Below are 19941 nucleotides of genomic sequence, written 5' to 3' on the forward strand. Positions count from 1 at the left end.
TTCAGAATGATGATGTGCGTGCTAATTTTATTCGAAATCGAAGCTTTAGACAAGAGTATTTCAAGGAAAAAAAGGAGAAAATGGATAGAATGTCAACGAAGAAAAAAGCTCAATCTCCTATTAAGCTTGTGCCTGGTGGTAATTATGCTTCAAAAGAAGATGAATATGAATATGAGGATATTTATGAATATGAATAGAAGGATCCTTATACAGACCCTGATTGACACAAATAATTGTTGGTCTTCTTCCCAAGAACAGGAATTTTAGAGTTGGAAATAAGGGGCGCAAACGATATTAATATTCCTAGATCTCCTCTTTTTGTTATTTATTTGTGTTTAGGAGCTTATTTTCTGAGCTTTTAGCGTTATTTTGTTGCTATTTTCTTCCCCTTTGGTTTATGGGGGTGGGGAGGCCACGAGCCTCCCATTTTGTAATTCTTGTAATTACGTTTTTTTTCTTTAATAAACCATTTTGACCTAGCAAAAAAAAATATACCTATGAGCAAAGGTTTCTTTGTTATTATGTTATCATCAGATTCGGACAAGGAGAAGATACGTGCTGAAAAGTGGTTTTTCAATAAAAAAATTCTGAGGTTGATTGATCGGTACCCAGGTTTTAATCCTGATAAACAAAGAACGTCCCACGCAGCTGTTTGGGTACGTTTACTTGGTCTCCCTATTGATCTATGGACTGAGAGATCATTACTTTCGATTGGGAAAATCCTTGGAACACCAATTGTGGTGGATCAAAGAACCCTAAATCTTGAATATGGTCACTTTGCAGCTGTTTTGGTGGATATAGATTTCACAAAGCATATTCCTGAGCGAATCTCTATCACTGCAGGAGGTAAAAAATTTTGGAAATATGTTGATGTACCAATTTCACCTAAATTCTGTTTATCTTGCAATATTATTGGGCATGTTGATGGTGAATGCAAAAAGAAGAATAGCAAGAAGACTGCTGGTAAGGAAAAACAGATTGTTCAAACGAACAATAAACTTACAAACCAAGTTTGGCAAGAAAAATCAGCTAAAACTGATGAGGAAAAGGAGAAGTCTTTGAATCTGGATGATATGGAGGATAATACAGTTGATGCTTCAGTTGAGGATACACAGTTGAAGGAAGAGCTTGCTAGCTCTGAATCTAAATTTTGTGAAGCTCAGTTCAGATTGCTTGGATGCAAAAATGCAATTGCAGCCAAGGAAGCGCTTGCTTCACGTACAAAATCTGCTCATGCAGAGGTTACACAAGTGACAAATACTATTTCTAATAATCAAGTTCAGACCGGGACTAATTCTGAATCCCAGTCCATGTCCGTGTTGTATTTGGACTCTCACCAAAGGTCTGTGTCTCAACATAATTCTGAGAATAAAACTCAGTCAAGGTCCGTGAATAAAAAAAATTCTGAGAAGAAAAATATGGAAGTTGTGACCGTATCCAAGCAAGATAATGTTCAGGAAATAACTTCTGAAGAGGCTTGGATTCCTGTGAAGGGTAAGACCCCTAATAAAAGTACTCCTTTTACCTTTACTTCTTTTATGCCTCATGTAGATGAATTGTTGAGAACTGAGGTTATGGTTACGCATAACAAATTTGATGCTCTTACAAGAGAACTTGGTCTTGATACTGAGACTAGTAATATGGAGAATGATAAGGAAAAGGGCACAAATTTGGAGGAAGAAACAAATGATTCTGATGATAATGTCATCTCTAAAAGATGGGGTGATGTTGATGCGGATATTGTTGCAAGAAAACAAGCTAGAAAAGTTGCAAAGAAGGCTGCAAAAATTCTGGCTTTGAGGAAGGTACAATCTGATGATAACAATGATTCCAAGTTCAACAATTCTGACTCCAACAAGGAATCCCGTGAATCCAACTTGGATTTGGAAATAGAAAACAGTTTGGATAAGGCAACTTCTAGCTGTGAATTTTACTTGGAAAATATTTTAATAAAGGAGGAACTAGAAGTGGCAAGTAAAATTCAGAATGAGGAAGTTCGTGCTAATTTCAATTAGAAGTACAACATATAGAAAAGAGCTTTTCAAGGAAAAAAAGATCTAATGGATAGAATAATAACTAAGAATCATGCTCAATTTAAGCTTGGTTCTGGTAAGAAACAAACTCAATATCATATCAAGCTTGTTCCTGGTGGTAATTATGCTTCGGATGAAGATGAATATGGTGATATTTATGAAGATGAATATAATGAGCATTATAGAGGCCCTGATTTGACACAAATAATATCTAGCCTTCTACTTAAGAAGAGGAATTTTAGAGTGGGAAATAAGGGGCGCAAACGTTTTTAATGTTTCTAGTCTTCCTCTTTTTGTTAATTTTTTGTGTTTAGAAGCTTCTTTTATGAGCTTTTAGTGCTTTTTTATTGTTATTTTTCACCCCTTTGGTTTATGGGGGTATGGAGCTTTGTGCTTCAAACTTGTAATTCTTGTATTACGTTTTTTTGTTATAATAAATCTTGGACTTAACAAAAAAAAGTGATCTACAACATCATGTATCAACATGTCAAACTTCGAAAGAAGCTTGGGATAATCTTCAGATTGTATTCGAAGGAAACACATCAGAGAAATAAGCTAGACTTCAAACTCTTACGTCCGATTGGGAAAACTTTCGAATGGATGACAACGACACTTTTGAAGAGTTTCATATTAAACTCTCTGAGATAATTAATGCTTCTTTCTCACTTGGAAAGACTATTTCTGAAAAACATATAGTATGCAGAATTCTCGGATCGTTGCTATCTAGATACAAATCTAAGAAGCATGCAATCATAGAAGCAAATGATATTTCTACACTCTCGCGAAGCACACTCGTTGGAAATTTAAAGATATTTGATCATGAATCACAGTCTATTCAAACTAAAGGAATTGCTTTCAAAGCTGCAAAAATTCCAAAAGCTCCAATGGAGAAAAGTAGACAAATGGATGATTCAGATGAACTGATTGCAAAAATTTCTGATGATGAAATTGAACAATCATTATCATTAATCACTATACAGTTTAGAGATCTCTTGAAGAAAAGAAATAAGAGATTCATAAAAGATAATTATCGATCTTCTCGTCCACATGATCGTGTTACTGTCAAGAAAGATCAGGAAGAAAATGATGAACATCAGCCTCAGTGCTTTAAGTGTAAAGGGTTTGGTCATATGGCTAAAGACTGTCCCAATATTAAGAAATACACTGGAAGCAAGGCACTGTCTGTAACTCTTGATGAGTCCTCTGATTCATATAACTCTGAAGAAGAGGAAACAACTAATATTGCATTAGTTTTCAATCTTATTCCTTCCTCCTCCGTTAGTGATTTAACCATTTTAAAAATGGACATATCTTCCGATATTATTAAATCATCTAATGGTAAAGGGAAAAATAAGACAAGATGCAAAAACTGTCTCAAAAACAGAATTGCTAAAACTTGCATAGGCAACCCAAGTCAATCTCAAGATACTTCGTTAGTTCGAAGTAATAAAAGGAGACTATTTCATACAATACTAGATCAAGAACACTCTGGTTTTTCAAAATTCCATAATGAGAGAAAACCTTATACTAATACCACCTGATTGGTATTAGAATTCTTTCCTCACAACGTGTGCCAAATCTTGTGAGGAAGAAGAAAGATCAAGGCACTTATGTGTAGATTATGGGAACAAAAATCTAGTAATTGAAAAAAATATGTGAGATATTCGTATTTATGGAAATATTATATTTTCGAAAGTATGAAAACTATAAAAAGATCCTTCTCCTTATTTGGTCATTCCTTGTCTGAAGTATGAGTCTGGATCCAATGTCTTCTCTTGATAAGATGCTAGATCAGAAAGATCACTTCAAGAATAAGTCTGCATCTTCTCTGGATATTGAGAAATCAAAGAGTAAAATCAAAAAGAGAGATTGGCTTAGCAAGAAGGAAAGAGAGAATATGTTGAAGAAAGATCAGTGTATCGAAGCATTGACACACTTCTGTGTTCAATCAAAGACAGAATTACATGTTCTTGCAGAATCCTTCACAAGAATTTCTCAACTGCAAGAAATTCTGGTCAAACAACAAGGTTATCTACTTGAAGAATTTCACAAGTTGAAGACTGAAAGTAATAATCTACCTTTCTCCAGCATTGAGATGAAGGATTAAGTCAAGGAAAATAGACATCGGTTTTTGATTTCTTTCAATAATTGTATAAGGTCTTTTTTTTGAAAGTTACGTGAATTCCGGACAAACTAACTTTGGGAGTTAGTAACCCTTAAATCAGTAAGAGTAGAGTCATCTAATGTCAGGGGATTAAATGCCCCCCTAACATTTGATTTATCTACTTCTTGGACATTGTTGATACAAAAAGGTGGAGTTTTCCTCCAAATGAGGATATCCCTAAAGGACTTGGATTCCTTTGCCAAAATATCCGCCTCATTGTTTGCAGTTCTTGGAACAAAATAAAAACCCAAATTTTTTGACACAAATTGAAAGTTCTTTTAACTTCATCCAAAATAGTTTGATTCTACCATTCCAATTGAGAAGCTTTCTCGTTCAAGTAATCAAACAGGTTCTTGCAGTCACCTTCCACTGTGAAATCCGTCATTCCTTCTTTCATGGCCCATTGCGCTCCTTGAAGTAATCCTAAGGCTTCCGCTTCTTCAGAGATAGATGCTGAGATTGGTCCTGCTTTTCCAAGTTCAAATTCTACTGCATCATTCTTATAAATTAAAGAAAAACCTGCAGGCAAGTTCAAGGAAACCCATGCTGCATCTATGTTGAGCTTAGACTGTGATTTCCTAGGTAGGGTCCATTTATGAAAGGTATTTTCATCCAGAGTTAAATTTCTAGATGGGATATTGTCTTTATACCAAAAGTCAAGGAATCTTTGTATTTCTAAACTTATTTGTGTACTAGATTGTTATTTTTGTTCAAAAGATCTATTGCATCTTTCCTTCCAAATAAACCAAGCCTTTGTCAACATGATTTCTATAGGTAAGTTAGGGTCTTTATTCCTCATTCCTTCCTGTAAAATGTCTAAGAAAGATGTTGTACTATGAAAATTCGAAGTAACGGGAGACGTCTATAGAGCCCATACTGTCTTAGCATAAGGGCATGATATAAATAAGTGTTCTGCAGATTCAGCAACATTACATCCAAAGGAGCAGTTGGGATGAATATCATCCCTAAACTTAGACAGTTTCAAATTTATTGAGAGAGCTCCTTGCAAACACTTCCAAGCAAAGATTTTAATTCTTTGTGACACACTAAGATTTCATAAGTTATTCCAGAAAGAATCTGGCTGCCCTAAGTTGTAGTGGTTCACAGTTCTCTCAGTTAGCTTGTTGTACATAGATTTCACTGAGAAAATACCAGATTTAGTGAGAAGCCATCTAAGAATGTCAGGTTTATCTCTAGATATTATAGTGTTAATAATCTTCTTAGCTATTGGCTTAGGAAACAAATCAAAAATTAGAGTAGAGTTCCACTTCTTAGTGATTGAATCAATCAGATCCTTCACAAGTGTTAAATGAGAGTTGGTAGTGTTTCTAAGACTACTAAGGTTATGTTCCAATGTAAGTACCCATCTTTCATCCCAAATATTAGTACTATTCCCATCTCCTATTTCCCAAATACTATTTTGTTCCACCAAATGTATACCCTTACTTATACATTTCCAAATCCAAGAACTAGTAGTTGGGATTTTGGATTTAAAATAGAGGTATTTGTGAAGTATCTAGGTTTAAGTTGAGTATCCCATAGAGCATTAGGCTCAGTAAGAAGTCTCCAATCCAACTTAGTTATCATAGCTAAGTTAAAGAAGTGAGCATTTCCAAATCCTAGTCCTCCCTTACTTTTTGGTTTGCAAAGACAGGAGTAAGATTTAGGGTAGTAACCCTTATAATCTGTTTCCTTCCCCCATCAAAAATCTCTTTGTAAAGAGTCAATCTTTCTTGTGATTTTCTTAGGTAAAATGAAGAAGCTCATTTGAAAGTTGGCCATACTAGCCAAAGTGGACTTATTGAGAATCAGTTTGCTAGTTTGGGCTAAAAATTTTCCCATCCATCCTTGAATTTTATGTTCCATTTTTTCCACTAATCCTTCAAAGAGTTTAATTTTGGCCTTACTTATGAAAAGAGGAGTTCCTAAGTAGGTGTCTTGAGGATTAATTTTCTTAATTTTCAGAATTTTACTAATCATTCTCTGATGTTTTGGTTGGACTTTTTTACTAAAAAAATTTCCAGATTTCTCAAAGTTGATAACCTGGCCTGAGGCCTTTCCAAAGGAATCAATAAGGAAAGGATATTATGACAATCTCTAAAATAAGCTCTAATAAAAAGAAGGCAATCGTCAGCAAAAAATAGATGTGAGATTGGACTATTTTAGGTGTAATTTTGACTCTGTGGAGCATAGCTCGGTCGACCTCGCATGCGTTGCTATATCAAGCATGTTTGTCAATGTTAGTGATCAAAACTATGAGTCTTGATTTCTAGTCTAATATATCTAAGTCTCGGACTAGGATAGAAAAGTGTAGTTGAGCTCAAGGACTTCATGGCGATTCATCATACAACAACGAAGATCTACTCAAGGAACCGTGGAACTTCATCAACAAAAAGGTATGTGGAGACTTGAACTTATCTATCACTCAAAAGTCTATCTATTCTATCTCCTACTTCTTATGAGACAAAAAGTCGTATGCTATATAGACCGGATCATACACATTTGACATTTCGAGCTGAGCATTCACTACTTATCTTTTTCTCGAAATCGTGTGTTGGTAAAGCGTTTCTCTTTGATCAAGTTTATCTTCACCTAGTGACGAAAGTCATGAAAAGTTTCAATTACTTTGAGAATTGCTCTGACGTGAAACGGTCTGTGAATAACGTCTATATAACGTCCTATGAGAATGTCTCAATGATTGGAATGAGAGTTTAGATTACATAACCATGTATTCCTTAATCCGAAGTTTTCGAACTTTGTTGATTGAGAGAAACCGGAGGAATTGGCTTTTCCAAGTCCGCGAACCCAGTTTGCGAACTCAGTCCGCGAACTGTCAGAAGTTCTTGTACCGAGAATTTCTGCTGGGATTCCAAATTCGTTCGTGAAGTTCAAGTCCGCGAACTCAGTCCGTGAACCTAGTCCGCAAACTGGCAGAAGTCTCTTTGCCGAGATTTTCTGCTGAGTTTCGAAAACTCTGACGGTTGCCTTAAGTCCGCGAACTTGTTTGTGAGCTTAAGTGGTTATGATCTAAAGATGTGCTCTGAACATGAAACTTAAATTACTAAGGAATGCTTTATGCAAACCGTGGCTATAAATTTCATGAGCCGATTCAATCGAATCGAATCATCTTTGTTTCAATTGTGTCTTGTGTAGTTACATAAGATCTCATAGAAATTGAACAACTCTCTAACTAGTTCATTTGAGTCAATTGAACTAGTTATGGTGAAGAAGAACTAGGTTAATATGAATTGCTCATATGGTTAACCTTTTGGGTTACTATGTTGAACCAACATACACGTACACGTTTGGGCACGGTTTTCACAAACCCAGTAAACGTCTACCCAAGTGTGTGTGACAAGCTAAGTTTTCGATCTAACGGTTGAGAAATATTAGCTTGAATTTAAATCAGGTTTTCATCTAACGGTGAATATGGATTGCTTTGTAACTAAGGCAAAACCCTGATTTGAAGTCTATATAAAGGAGACATCTAGCATTGTGCAAAACTAATCCCCACACGTCTGTGTGATACTAGTGTGCTCGCTGGAGTCGATTCTCCTTTAACCTTTAGTTTTATTCTCTAAAACCAGGTTAACGACTTAAAGACTTCACTGGGAATGTGAAGCCAGACCGATACTACTTTTATCGTAGTTGTGTGATCTGATCTTGCATCTTCTATTGTACGAGTACAATCTATTGATTGGCTTGAGATAATGAGAGTTCTCCAATAGGCAAGATAAAGAAGTCGCAAACATCTTCGTCTCACTGTTTGTGATTCCTCGACAAACTGCTTGTGTAGTCAAGAAGGATTGTTGAGAGGTGATTGATTAATCTAGGTTGTTCTTCGGGAATATAAGATCGGATTATCAATTGGTTTCTGTTCACCTTGATTTTATATCTTAAGACGGAACAAATAACCTAGGGTTTTTCTGTGAGAGACAGATTTATCTTTTGATGGATTTTTCTATGTGAGACAAATTTGTTTATTATCAAGTCTGCGATTTTGGGTTGCAGCAACTCTTAGTTGTGGGTGAGATCAGCTAAGGGAATCAAGTGCGCAGTATCCTGCTGGGATCAGAGGCGTAGGAGTATAATTGTACCTTGAATTAGTGGGAGACTGATTGGGGTTCAACTAAAGTCCAGTCCGAAGTTAGCTTGTAGTAGGTTTGTGTCTGTAGCGGCTTAATACATTGTGTATTCAATCTGGACTAGGTCCCAGGGTTTTTCTGCATTTTCGGTTTCCTCGTTAACAAAACTTCTGGTGTCTGTGTTATTTCTTTTCTGCATTATATTTTTTATGTAATTGAAATAATACAAGTTGTGCGTTAAAGATCATCAATTGGAAATCCAACCTTTGGTTGTTGAATGATATTGATTGACCCTTGGACATTGGTCTTTGGTGCCGTCCAAGTTATCTCTCTTTGATAAAGACTCGCAGATTTCCATTTGCTTGAGTAAAGATCAAATCGAGAGATTGAGATACAAACTATTTGATATATCTTTTTATTGATTGAGTCTAACTGTCTAGTTGATTCTCATAAAATGTATATTGGAGTTTGTCCATACAGATTGCTAAGCGAAATATTGGGTGATGTTGTTAGACCCCCACTTTTTCAATTGGTATCAGAGCAGGCAAACACGTTAAAGACCTTATAAGTCTGTGTTTGTAGCGATCTGATTATGGACGAGTCTATCTCTAGTAACGTACCAGCTCAGAAATTACCAGATGATTCTAAAAGATTGAATTCACCTGAGAGAACTGTCACATCTAAGTCAATATCTAAACATTCTCTTGATGTACAAACTGTTGATTGACAAACTCTCCTAGAAGAACAGTTGGATGAACTATCTGATGAAGGTGATTCAGATATTGATAGAGATGTTGTTGAGGAAGTCTGAGAGTATGTTAAGTTTTTGGATTCGTGGAATATGAAGAAGATTACAACTTCTCATGTCACACCTCTTCTAACTTCTCTCTGTCGAGAAAACAAGAAATTGAGAAGATGTTATGCAGGTGTTTATTTTTCGAATCGTTCTACCGAATCGATCCTCAAGGATTCTGGGGAAAACCTACGTATGAAGTCACTTGAATGTGATAATCTTTATCAAAAGAACTTTTTGTTGGAAGAGAAATTTGCAGAGTCTGAAGCAAGGTTTAACTCCCAGCAAACAAGTTTTGACGACAGAGAAAGCGCTCGAAAAAAATGCCTTGAGGCTGATTTAGCTGCTGCTCTTGATAAAATCAAAATGTTGGAAGATGAGTTGAAAGAGTTCAATACTAGTTCAAGCAAATTAACCACTATGCTAGGAGCAAGTAAAAATCATCGTGATACACGAGGATTGGGCTATAAGAGAATAGATGCTCCAAGTACTAGCAAAGAGGTAAAAATTTTCAAGGCTAGTGATTCTTCTCAAAAAAAGGTTTCCACTGATGGAAAAAGTGAAATACCTTCTCCGGCAGTTAAGTTCAAAAGAGCAAAATTTATCAACCTCCAAAACCAGCACACATGAATCCGGGTAAGAACGTTCCTTATATTTGTCATTATTGTGAAAACAAAGGTCACCTGGAAAGGAGATGTCGTTTTCGTATAAGGAATGAAAAACTTCATGATATTCTTGTTTGGGTGTCAAAAGAAGTTGTTAAACCGGGATCATATGTTAAGGCTAACACTCTTGAAATTACGGGTTGTAAACGTCCAACCTTTAGGCAAAGGAATCAGTGTTGTGATAATCCTAGATTTGCCTATAAACGTCATACGAAGCCTTTCCACAATCGTAATGGTTATCAAAAGGATAACTTTGTAAAGACAAAGACAAGATATGATGCTCCCAATTGGAGAAAGACTAACTTGCAAAAGAAGAGTCAATCTAGTTATCTTCCGGAAAATCTTGAAGAGAGTAATGGGAAGAAGGTTCCGACTATTCCTAAACGCACTCAGAAGTGGATACCGAAGAAAGACAATGATGGTTTGAGTGTGAAAAGGAATGATCTCCCAGAAAGTTCCATGACTATGGATAAAGCAGTATCCATGATGTTGGAACTTAAAGAGTTCTTTGGGAAGATGGATTTGGATGTGAAAGGTTCTAAAAGTGATCTTTTTCATGATAATCCAAAGGTCACTTGTGGTGAGCAAGACTTTGTTCACCCCAACGCAACTTGATTGTGTTGGAAGTGCATCCTCACCAAGGAATGCCCTGATTTGTATACGGTGATGGAAGCACAAGAATTGGGGCACACAGATTATGTTCGATAAGGCGGTAGAATTCGATTGGATTCATCTAAAAAGGTATGTCTATAAACTTGAGCAAGATTTGTACTTTTATTTGCTTAGAATACTTTTAATAATCTTGATTTATTTTTTTTGGTGAGTCCAAATTGTATTAATAAATAACAATATGTACAAAGAGGTTACAAGAAAAAGAGGTCAAGAGACCCCAAAAAACTCATAATCTACTTGAATCTAAAATACGAAATATGAGGAAATTCAATAGAAGAAAGAAAAACAGGTCTTCCCACATGATTCAGACCTTGACCATTTCTTAATAAACAACCTCTTTTTGCCATGATATCCGCTGCAAAATTAGCCTCTCTATAAGTATGCTCGAAAGAAATTGAGTCATAGAAACCTTGAAGAATCTCCCAACGAAGCTTGATCATCCAAGGAACATTCAAATTAGAAAAATTAGTGACGGCACTTATGGAATCAGATCGAACAATAATGCGTCTCATACCCCATTGTACAACCCATTCAAGCCCCACAAGAATACCAAATAATTCAGCCATATAGTTATTTGCAACACCAAGGCCGATACTCATAGCACCAACCACATTGCAATCAGCATCCCTAGCAACCACACCTGCTCCCGCACGACCTGGATTACCCTTAGCCGCACCATCACAGCAGAGAAGTAAAACGTCTCTTGGTGGAGGACTCCAAAAACACTCCAAAGGCTGGATATTCCTAACCCTCCTATGATGCACTCTAAAGAAATTTAAAATGCTCAAATCATACACAGAGTTGTGCATGAAACTTTTTGAACGCACTGAATGTTCATTCACCAGGTGAAAAACACGCTTCTTGAAAAACTCCAGATTTGTTGTTTTCTTCTCATAAACAATTTTGTTGCGAGCAAGCCGCAATTCAGCCCGTACAACCAGAATTGTTGTTAACCAAATATCTTTGATCATGCGACTCTTCCCCTTGGCAGCTTTGTAACAAGTAATAAGATTCAAATGAGGAGTCAAGTTAAAAATAGAGGTGATCCAGTCCCAAACCTGAGCAGCAAAATGACAATGCCACAAAATATGTGCCAGCGTCTCCTCCTCTGCCTTACACAAGTAACATCTATTCACCAGATTAATTTTGAATCTACTTTGAACCTTGTCCAGCGTCGCACAAGCCCCCCCTTCAATCTTCCAGTTTTCTGCTGCCAGATTTGGATGCACAGTTTTACGCCATAAAACAGCATAAGTATCCTCCTGAATATACTTCTTGCGAATTATATCCTTAGCAGAACGCATTGAGACGCCCCTTCAAGTCTGGCATCCAAACTCGTTGATCATCACCCCCCAAAAGTTGCGGTAATTCAGCCAAGTTCACCCCAGCACGTTGTAAGTTATTAAGATGTAAATCTGGAATGACCCAATCATTGTTACTAATTAAATCACTGACCTTAACAGTGTTGTCCAGACCTTCTTCACCAAGCATTCCAGCGATGCTAGTATAACCGTACCAAATATCAAAATATAAGGAAGTAGAACACCCATCACCTAGCAAAACTTTTGTATTTTGATCCACAACAATATAAACTTGCTTAATCCCTGGTAAGATAGAATATTTCACACCATACATCTTGATTCTACCCTCTTTTGTGGTATACTTGGCGGAAAAAAAACGAGCCCATTTTTTCTTTGAAGACCGAATATCCCACCACAACTTCATTATAAGAGTGTTGTTGGTAACTCCCATCTTTGTAATGCCTAAACCCCCTCCCTAACCGGACAACAAACTTTCTCATAAGCAACAACAAATTTTCGGCTCACTTCACAATCCCCTGACCAAAGAAAATTACGAATAACTCTCTCACATTGATCAATAAACTTACGAGGCCATTTATAAACCGCCATGTTATGCACTGAGTAGCTAGCAATCACCGAATTAATAAGCACTACCCTATCTTGAAAAGAAAGTAACCTCCCCTTCCGAACCGATAGTTGCTTCTTAATCTTCTCAATCACATTACATATATGACGATATTTAACGGCTCCAGGCATAATTTGAACACCCAAATAACGATCAGGAAAAGTTGAAACTTCCATTCCTAACAAGTCCGTGATCGTCCTACACCTGCTTAGAGAGTTACCACCATAATACACCTTGCTCTTTTGACGACAAACAGTTTGCCCAGAAGCAGCTTGGTATTTACCCAATATATTGAGCAAATTATGAAGACTTTTCATATTACCCTTGCAAAAGATCATAATGTCATCAGCAAAGAAAAGATGGGTAGGAAAAATACCTTTTTTAGACAACATAGGAGTCATCTCTTTCCTATCAAAGAGCATAGTGAGGTTTCTGCTAAGGACATCTTCAATCAAAACAAAAATAAGAGGCGATAAAGGATCACCTTGTCTCAAACCTCTATTAATTTTGAAGAAACCCTCAGGGATGCCATTGACAAGGACCGGAATACGGGATGAACTGAGAATAGTAAGAATCCAAGAGCACCAAGATTCCGAAAAACCATACCTTCTAAAAACTTCCAAAACAAATGACCAACTAACAGTGTCAAAAGCTTGAGAAATATCAAGTTTTAGACCCACATTGCCATCCTTACGTTTAGTTTTTAAATCATTCACCATCTCCGAAGCCAAAGTAATATTTTCATGAATATTCCTACCTTTCATGAAAGCAACTTGTTCTTCTGAAACAAGTTTATCAAGAACTTCACCAAGTCTTGTAGCCAAAATCTTAGTAAAAATTTTAAAGAAAAAATTACTAAGACCTATAGGACGAAAGTTGCGAAGAGTGTTAGCACCTCTCACCTTGGTCAAGAGAATTAAAAGGCTAGAATTCGAACCCTGAGGAATATATTATGCTGCCAGCAGTAAGTAATTGCGTTAATGAGATCATGTTGAATGATGTCCCAACAATGCCTATAAAAACACCCAGAAAAACCATCTGGCCCAGGTGCGCTATCAACACCCAAGTTATAAAAAACCTGCTTAATCTCCTCTGCCAAAGGAATAGCATCCATCATGATGCTCTCTTCCGCGGAGATACTCTCATACTCATAAAGAAAAATACTATCATCAATAGGTTGCGCATCTCCATTGATTCAAAGAATTGAACCGTATAGTCTTTTATCAAGTCAAAATCAGTAATAGAATTCCCATTCTCATCCACCAGCTCCGAGATCACATTGTTAATACTACGAGTACGAATATTAGCATGGAAAAAGGCAGTATTACTAGCACCATCAACCAACCATTTGTTTCTTGATTTTTGTTTCAACATAATAGCATGCTGCATACGAACCTCATCAAGGAAAACCGAAGCTTCTTTCATAGCATTTAAAATATCAACATCTTCTGGATGTTCAACTGAGAGCTGGAGCACAACTTCCATTCTCGTCTTGGCTTGATTTAAACGAGCATAAACATTACCAAAATTTGAAAAATTGCAGGCCTTAATTGCAGTTTTAAGGCGCTTCAGCTTGTAAGGAAAAATATAAGCAGGAGAACCCTCCACTGGTCCATTCCAATTGTCCATTACCATACGCAAGAAATCTGGATGAGTGAACCACATCTTTTAAATACGAAAAGGAGCACGTTTTGTCCTTGTATTAGCAAAAGGGTAACCAACAAGAGTAGAATGGTCGGAAGCTTCCCTAGGAAGAGATTTACACCTCCAATTCTCAAACTTAGTTAACCAAGCCTCATTGATAATCGCTCGATCGAGCTTACAAAGAATTCTATGAACACCAGATTGTCCATTAGCCCATGTGAATTTAGAACCCAGCGAGTCAGCTTCAAAAAGATTATTATTATCCATCCAGTCACTAAACTCCGTAATGACTGAAGTTATAGGTTCACGACCTCCTTTTTTTCATCATTTCGCAAGATAAAATTAAAATCTCCCATAACTAACCAAGGAGTATTATCATTAGATGAAGAAATTTGCTGCCATAACCTTCTTCTAGTAACTTGAAAGCAACTAGCATGAACAAAAGAGATAAAAACTCCCCCTGTCTCAATCGTAATTGCTTATCTACTAGAATTAATAACTACCGGAGTAGCTATATCCTCGGACTAGAAAATACAAATATTACCCTTAGTAGACCCTTCAGAATTATTAATAACATCTTTTTTGTTACCATCAACATGAAGTTTTTGTAAGAAACGCAAAGTACAATGCACTTTAGGTTATGCCAAACAGAAAACTTCAGGCTTAAATTCCAAAATCAACTCTTTCAACTTGCATTGAGCATTATCACGCGCAATGCCATTAACATTCCAATATAAAACACGCATTAAAAACCAGTCTTGGACGGCTTGGTTATCTTTGCTTGCTCTCCAAGCATTATACGATGAGAACTTCCTTTAGAAGCCCGTTTTCCTAAACTTGAATCAATATCTGAAACTTGTTTAGACTGGGTTGCCTGTTGATCCCCAGTCTTATTACCCTTATAATTAGTTTGAAGAGACGGCATTCTGTTTGTTGCAAAAAAGACAGCGCACCATGATCCTCCAGACTAGACGACGTACCATCCGTAGCTTTAAGTAGGTTGAACTTGTTTCTTGTCAGAAGTTGTTCACCAGCCATAAACTCATCGCAAAGAGGAGTTGAAGAATTAGTCCTATCAAGATTTGGAATCTGATTTCTAACCAATCCTGACTTAGTTTGCAGTGTCCTAGTTTCACCCACTAAGCCACTTTCAACTAAAACTGAATTCGAGTCTAACACCTGTTTAGTTCTCGCTAATTCAACAGATGCATCTTCCATATCATCTTTGGACTTTGCAATAACAATCTCCAACTGCTTAGCTTTCTCCAGCTGAACAGTATACTCCTCATTAACAGCCTCATCCACCCTCTTATGTACTTCAGGAACCACTGGAATGTGAGGAGCACTCTTCCCTTTCTTACGCTGTGCAACCTGCCAATCTTGGCCATCAGTTACAGCTCCATTAGAAGTACCATCGCCATAGCGTAAATCAGCAGTACGATTATCACTTCGATTCTGACGAGAATTTGGACGAGCATTACCATTCTGTTGATTAGCAGAATTATTCTTCTTCCTGCATTCTCCATCAACGTGACCAATAATCTTGCAATGCGAACAGAATTTAGGCCTCTTATGGATGTCGAATTTTTGCCAAAAATCCAAACCACCCACTGTTACATGAGTAGAATCAGTGAATTGATATCAATAAGGACTGATTCATAGTATCCATATTCATGCGCCAAGGTGCGCTGATCAACAACAATTGGCGTGCCTAGGGTTTTAGCCATAGCCAACAACGTTTTCTCCAGCCAAAACTCCATAGGTAAACCAGGAAATTTCACCCAAACAGTAGCATGAGATGTTTTCTGTTTTTGAGGATCAAAACTAGGGTACCATTCCAAAATATTAAGCTTCTGGTGATCAACAATCCAAGCCTTGGCATCAAAAATCTTATTTTTATCTTCTTGTGATAGTAACTTGATAACGAAGAAACCCCTAACCATAGGGATGAACTGAACACGACCATTCCCAAGCTGCCATTGAGATTCCAATTCTTTCTTCGCATCAGTAAAGTTAATATCCTTGAAATCCAGTCTCCCAATGAGACTAAATCTCGACACTTTGCAACCCTCCTCATAGTATTCCTGCGGCAGAATCACAGCTGGTTTACCCTCTTTCACCGTAGGTTTTGGTAACTCGCTCAAGTCAATAGTTGTTGATGGTAACGTTTTCCTTCCTTGAAGTTTTTCAGCATAAGTTAGCGGTTTAGGTTGGGAAGAATCAAGTTGATCCCCCATCTCGAATCACTAAAGTGATGATCCAAGACAAGGCGCGCAAATTTTTTTTTTTGAAAAAAGCCAAACCCCTAAAATCGCCAGAGCATTATTTGACGTACTCCTTTCTAAAAGAAGAATCCTTTATAATAATCTTGCTTATCGTTTATTTCTACCTAACTTGATCTGTGTTTAAGGTTCTTAAATGTTTAGGTTTGAAAATAATAGTTCGGGATGTTTAGACTACATGGTACACATACCAAGTATGCATAACAGCATTCAAAATCAAAATTCAGGGGTTTAAGTTCGCAAACACGTATGCATACTTGACGTCGTTATTCGGTAAACTTGTTTTGGCCGTAACTTCTTCGTCCGAACTCGGATTTACCTCATTCTTTTATCATTCTCTTCCTTATTGAATTACATTCAAAATGGAGATGAGAATTGTTGAATTTGGATGAGTTAATATTGGTTTTTGTCTTGTCTCTTGTTTTTTAGTGTTTGCTCCGTTTCGTTGCACTTGTTCTATTCTCTTGGACTCGGGCACTGGGATTCTTGGAGAAATCCTATTCTAAGCTATTTTGTGGCTGTTACAAGAGTGATGTTGATGAATCACAAAGAAGGAAGTTCGAGAATGGGTAGTATTTCACATTGCTATATATTCTTGAGTGTTCACAATCATCTCATGTGAACTATGGTGCATAGTCGTCAATGACTTTGTATGTTCTTCTTTGTTAAGGAAATATTTTTATACACTTTTGGTAACCACTCTTGGTATAAATCCGTGCGAAAAAGATTGATTTTACCTTCTAACGGCAAAGATTGTTATTGCAGTATTAATCTTTATGATTTTGTGATATTGCAATTGTTTATGGGATATGTATTGTTTGCGTCCGTGAACTTGAAGGTCCCATATGTTGTCAAAAGTAAAGTCGTTCATGAATTAGTTTTCGTATTGATGAAAGGACAAATGGACTTTTACAAATACAAAAGTTATGCCTATGCAGTCATTTATTTGATGGAAAATAGGATAAAATCTTTTGTGTGACAAGGATAAAGTCTATTATGTCATTATGCAAATAGTGATGGAAAGATAGAATAGATCCTTGTACATATTCCACGGTATTGATCTTCATTGATCCATTATTTTTGTATTACCGTGAAGGCTCCATTGTATGTCTCATGTTGAGCACAACTATGTCGATTATTCTTATTGGCTTTGTTGGTTGTTCCATAAGATGCTATATGTTGAGCATTACGAACTAAATTAATCATCTTGGTTGGTTATTTAGTTATTTGTTCTGAAAGTCTTCTTTTGTCGAGCAAAACTTTTGACAATTAAATTGATTACCTTCGTGATTAGTTTGGTTGTTTGTATTCCAATTAGATTAATTATAGGTTCTCTTGTAATTAATCTAGTTGATTTTTTCATATATTCCACAAGTTCTTGTGTTGAGTATATGAACGGCTATACTAATCATGTTCTATTGGTTGATGTAGTCGTATATTCCGTAAGGTTTTCCTTATGTTGAGTATTTGAATGATTAAGGTAGTCATATTCATGTGGTTATCTTAGTCGTAGCTCTGTGAGTTTTCTTATGTTGAGCACAATCAATTAAATTGATCACTTTTGTGGTTTGATTTATTTGCGTATTCCGATTAAATTAATCATGGGTTTACTTGTGATTAATTTGATTGAGTTTTGGATATAGAAAATCATTTCCATGGTTTTTGGTGTCCAATTAAAAAATCCTTATTTTCTTTCGAAATTAAGGTCGCTCTTGTTGTTCTTTCGGGAATGACATCAGATGGGGGAGAGTTCTTTTGAACTTGTGCTTAATGGTAATATATTGCGGGGTGTGCGGATGTGTAATTTTATAGTGGTTATCTTGTATCTTACAGCTCCTTGATGAATGCATTTAGCTTCGGCTTTATGATTGCATCTAAATTAAGTTGGTATGTACTTTTTCTTTTAGTCTATGAAATGTCTCTTGTGGAAATTTCATTATGAACCCGTTCTTTTACCTTTGCCAATTTTATTGACAAAAAGGGGGAGAAATAATGTAGTTCACACTATAAATACATATGGTTTTCGGATCATTGTGTAAGGGGGAGTGGTTTCCGTGATCGAGATGGAGTATTGACTAAAGGGGAGTGATACATATCACCATAGTATTGTTGTTAAAGTCGTGATGCAATTGGACTTTGATGTTACATAATGATACTATGACACTGTATAATAATGATCGAGAATCTCTATTTCTCTCATTGTTATAGCTACGGATCTTCAACAATGGTGGTGCTAAACTTACAAACTTTGGGATCATTGGAGTACTTGGAAAGATGAAGATTTCAAGGAACGTTGAATATTAGACTATGGAATAGGAGCCACTAATGTTTATCGTTTTTGTATTCCGTATGTATTAATAGTTTTGTCACTAAAATTGACAAAGGGGGAGATTGAGCATAGCTCGGTCGACCTCGCATGCGTTTCTATATCAAGCATGTTTGTCAATGTTAGTGATCAAAACTATGAGTCTTGATTTCTAGTCTAATTTAGCTAAGTCTCAGACTAGGATAGAAAAGTGTAGTTGAGCTCAAGGACTTCATGGAAATTCATCATACAACGACGAAGATCTACTCAAGGAACCGTGGAACTTCATCAACAAAAAGGTATGTGGAGACTTGAACTTATCTATCACTCAAAAGTCAATCTATTCTATCTCCTACTTCTTATGAGACAAAAAGTCGTATGCTATATAAACTGGATCATAAACATTTGACATTTCGAGCTGAGTATTCACTACTTATCTTTTTCTGGAAATCGTGTGTTGGTAAAGCGTTTCGCTTTGATCAAGTTTATCTTCACCTAGTGACGAAAGTCATGAAAAGTTTCAATTACTTTGAGAATTGCTCTGACGTGAAATGGTCTGTGAATAACGTCTATATAACGTCCTATGAGAATGTCTCAATGATTGTAATGAGAGTTTAGATTACATAACCATGTATTCCTTAATCCGAAGTTTTCGAACTTTGTTGATTGAGAGAAACCGGAGGAATTGGCTTTGCCAAGTCCGCGAACCCGGTTTGCGAACTTAGTCCGCGAGCTACCGGAAGTTCTTGTACCAAGAATTTCTTCTGGGATTCCAAATTCGTTCATGAAGTTCAAGTCCGCGAACTCAGTCCGCGAACCTAGTCCGCGAACTGGCGGAAGTCTCTTTGCCGAGATTTTCTGCTGAGTTTTGACAACTCTGCCGGTTGCCTTAAGTCTGCGAACTTGTCTGTGAGCTTAAGTGGTTATGATCTAAAGATGTGCTATGAACATGAAACTTAAATTACTAAGGAATGCTTTATGCAAACCGTGGCTATAAAGTTCACGAGCCGATTCAATCGAATCGAATCGAATCATGTTTGTTTAAATTGTGTCTTGTGTAGTTACATAAGATCTCATAGCAATTGAACAACTCTCTAACTAGTTCATTTGAGTCAATTGAACTAGTTATGGTGAAGAAGAACTAGGTTAATATGAATTGCTCATACACGTACACGTTTGGGCACGGTTTTCACAAACCCAGTAAACGTCTACCCAAGTGTGTGTGACAAGCTAAGTTTTCGATCTAACGGTTGAGAAATATTAGCTTGAATCTAAATTAGGTTTTCATCTAACGGTGAATATGGATTGCTTTGTAACTAAGGCAAAACTCTGATTTGAAGGCTATATAAAGGAGACATCTAGCATTGTGCAA

The 19941-nt window shown here is 36.6% G+C and overlaps 2 protein-coding genes across 2 annotated transcripts; both read right to left on the minus strand.

Moving 5' to 3' along the window:
* Positions 1 to 4501: 4501 nt before the first annotated feature.
* Positions 4502 to 11716, minus strand: LOC113356376. The gene is made up of 2 exons (XM_026599490.1): positions 10723 to 11716; positions 4502 to 4716 (listed from the first exon to the last, which is right to left on the minus strand). Exons 1-2 carry the CDS (start codon positions 11714 to 11716, stop codon positions 4502 to 4504), a joined length of 1209 nt encoding a protein of 402 aa, XP_026455275.1.
* Positions 11717 to 12175: 459 nt separating this feature from the next.
* Positions 12176 to 12739, minus strand: LOC113356384. The gene has a single exon (XM_026599502.1). It carries the CDS (start codon positions 12737 to 12739, stop codon positions 12176 to 12178), a length of 564 nt encoding a protein of 187 aa, XP_026455287.1.
* Between the last annotated feature and the right edge of the window lie 7202 nt (positions 12740 to 19941).

This window comes from Papaver somniferum, chromosome 1, assembly GCF_003573695.1.
Source record: "Papaver somniferum cultivar HN1 chromosome 1, ASM357369v1, whole genome shotgun sequence".
Lineage (NCBI taxonomy): Eukaryota > Viridiplantae > Streptophyta > Magnoliopsida > Ranunculales > Papaveraceae > Papaver > Papaver somniferum.

Bases quoted from the DNA above. Each gene is read 5' to 3' on its own strand.
- LOC113356384 (XM_026599502.1), bottom strand. From the start codon at position 12,739: ATGACTCCTATGTTGTCTAAAAAAGGTATTTTTCCTACCCATCTTTTC.
- LOC113356376 (XM_026599490.1), bottom strand. From the start codon at position 11,716: ATGCGTTCTGCTAAGGATATAATTCGCAAGAAGTATATTCAGGAGGAT. The intron at 4,717-10,722 runs GTCTGAATCATG...ACTTGCCTGCAG, and splicing joins TTTATTAAGAAATGGTCAAG to GTTTTTCTTTAATTTATAAG.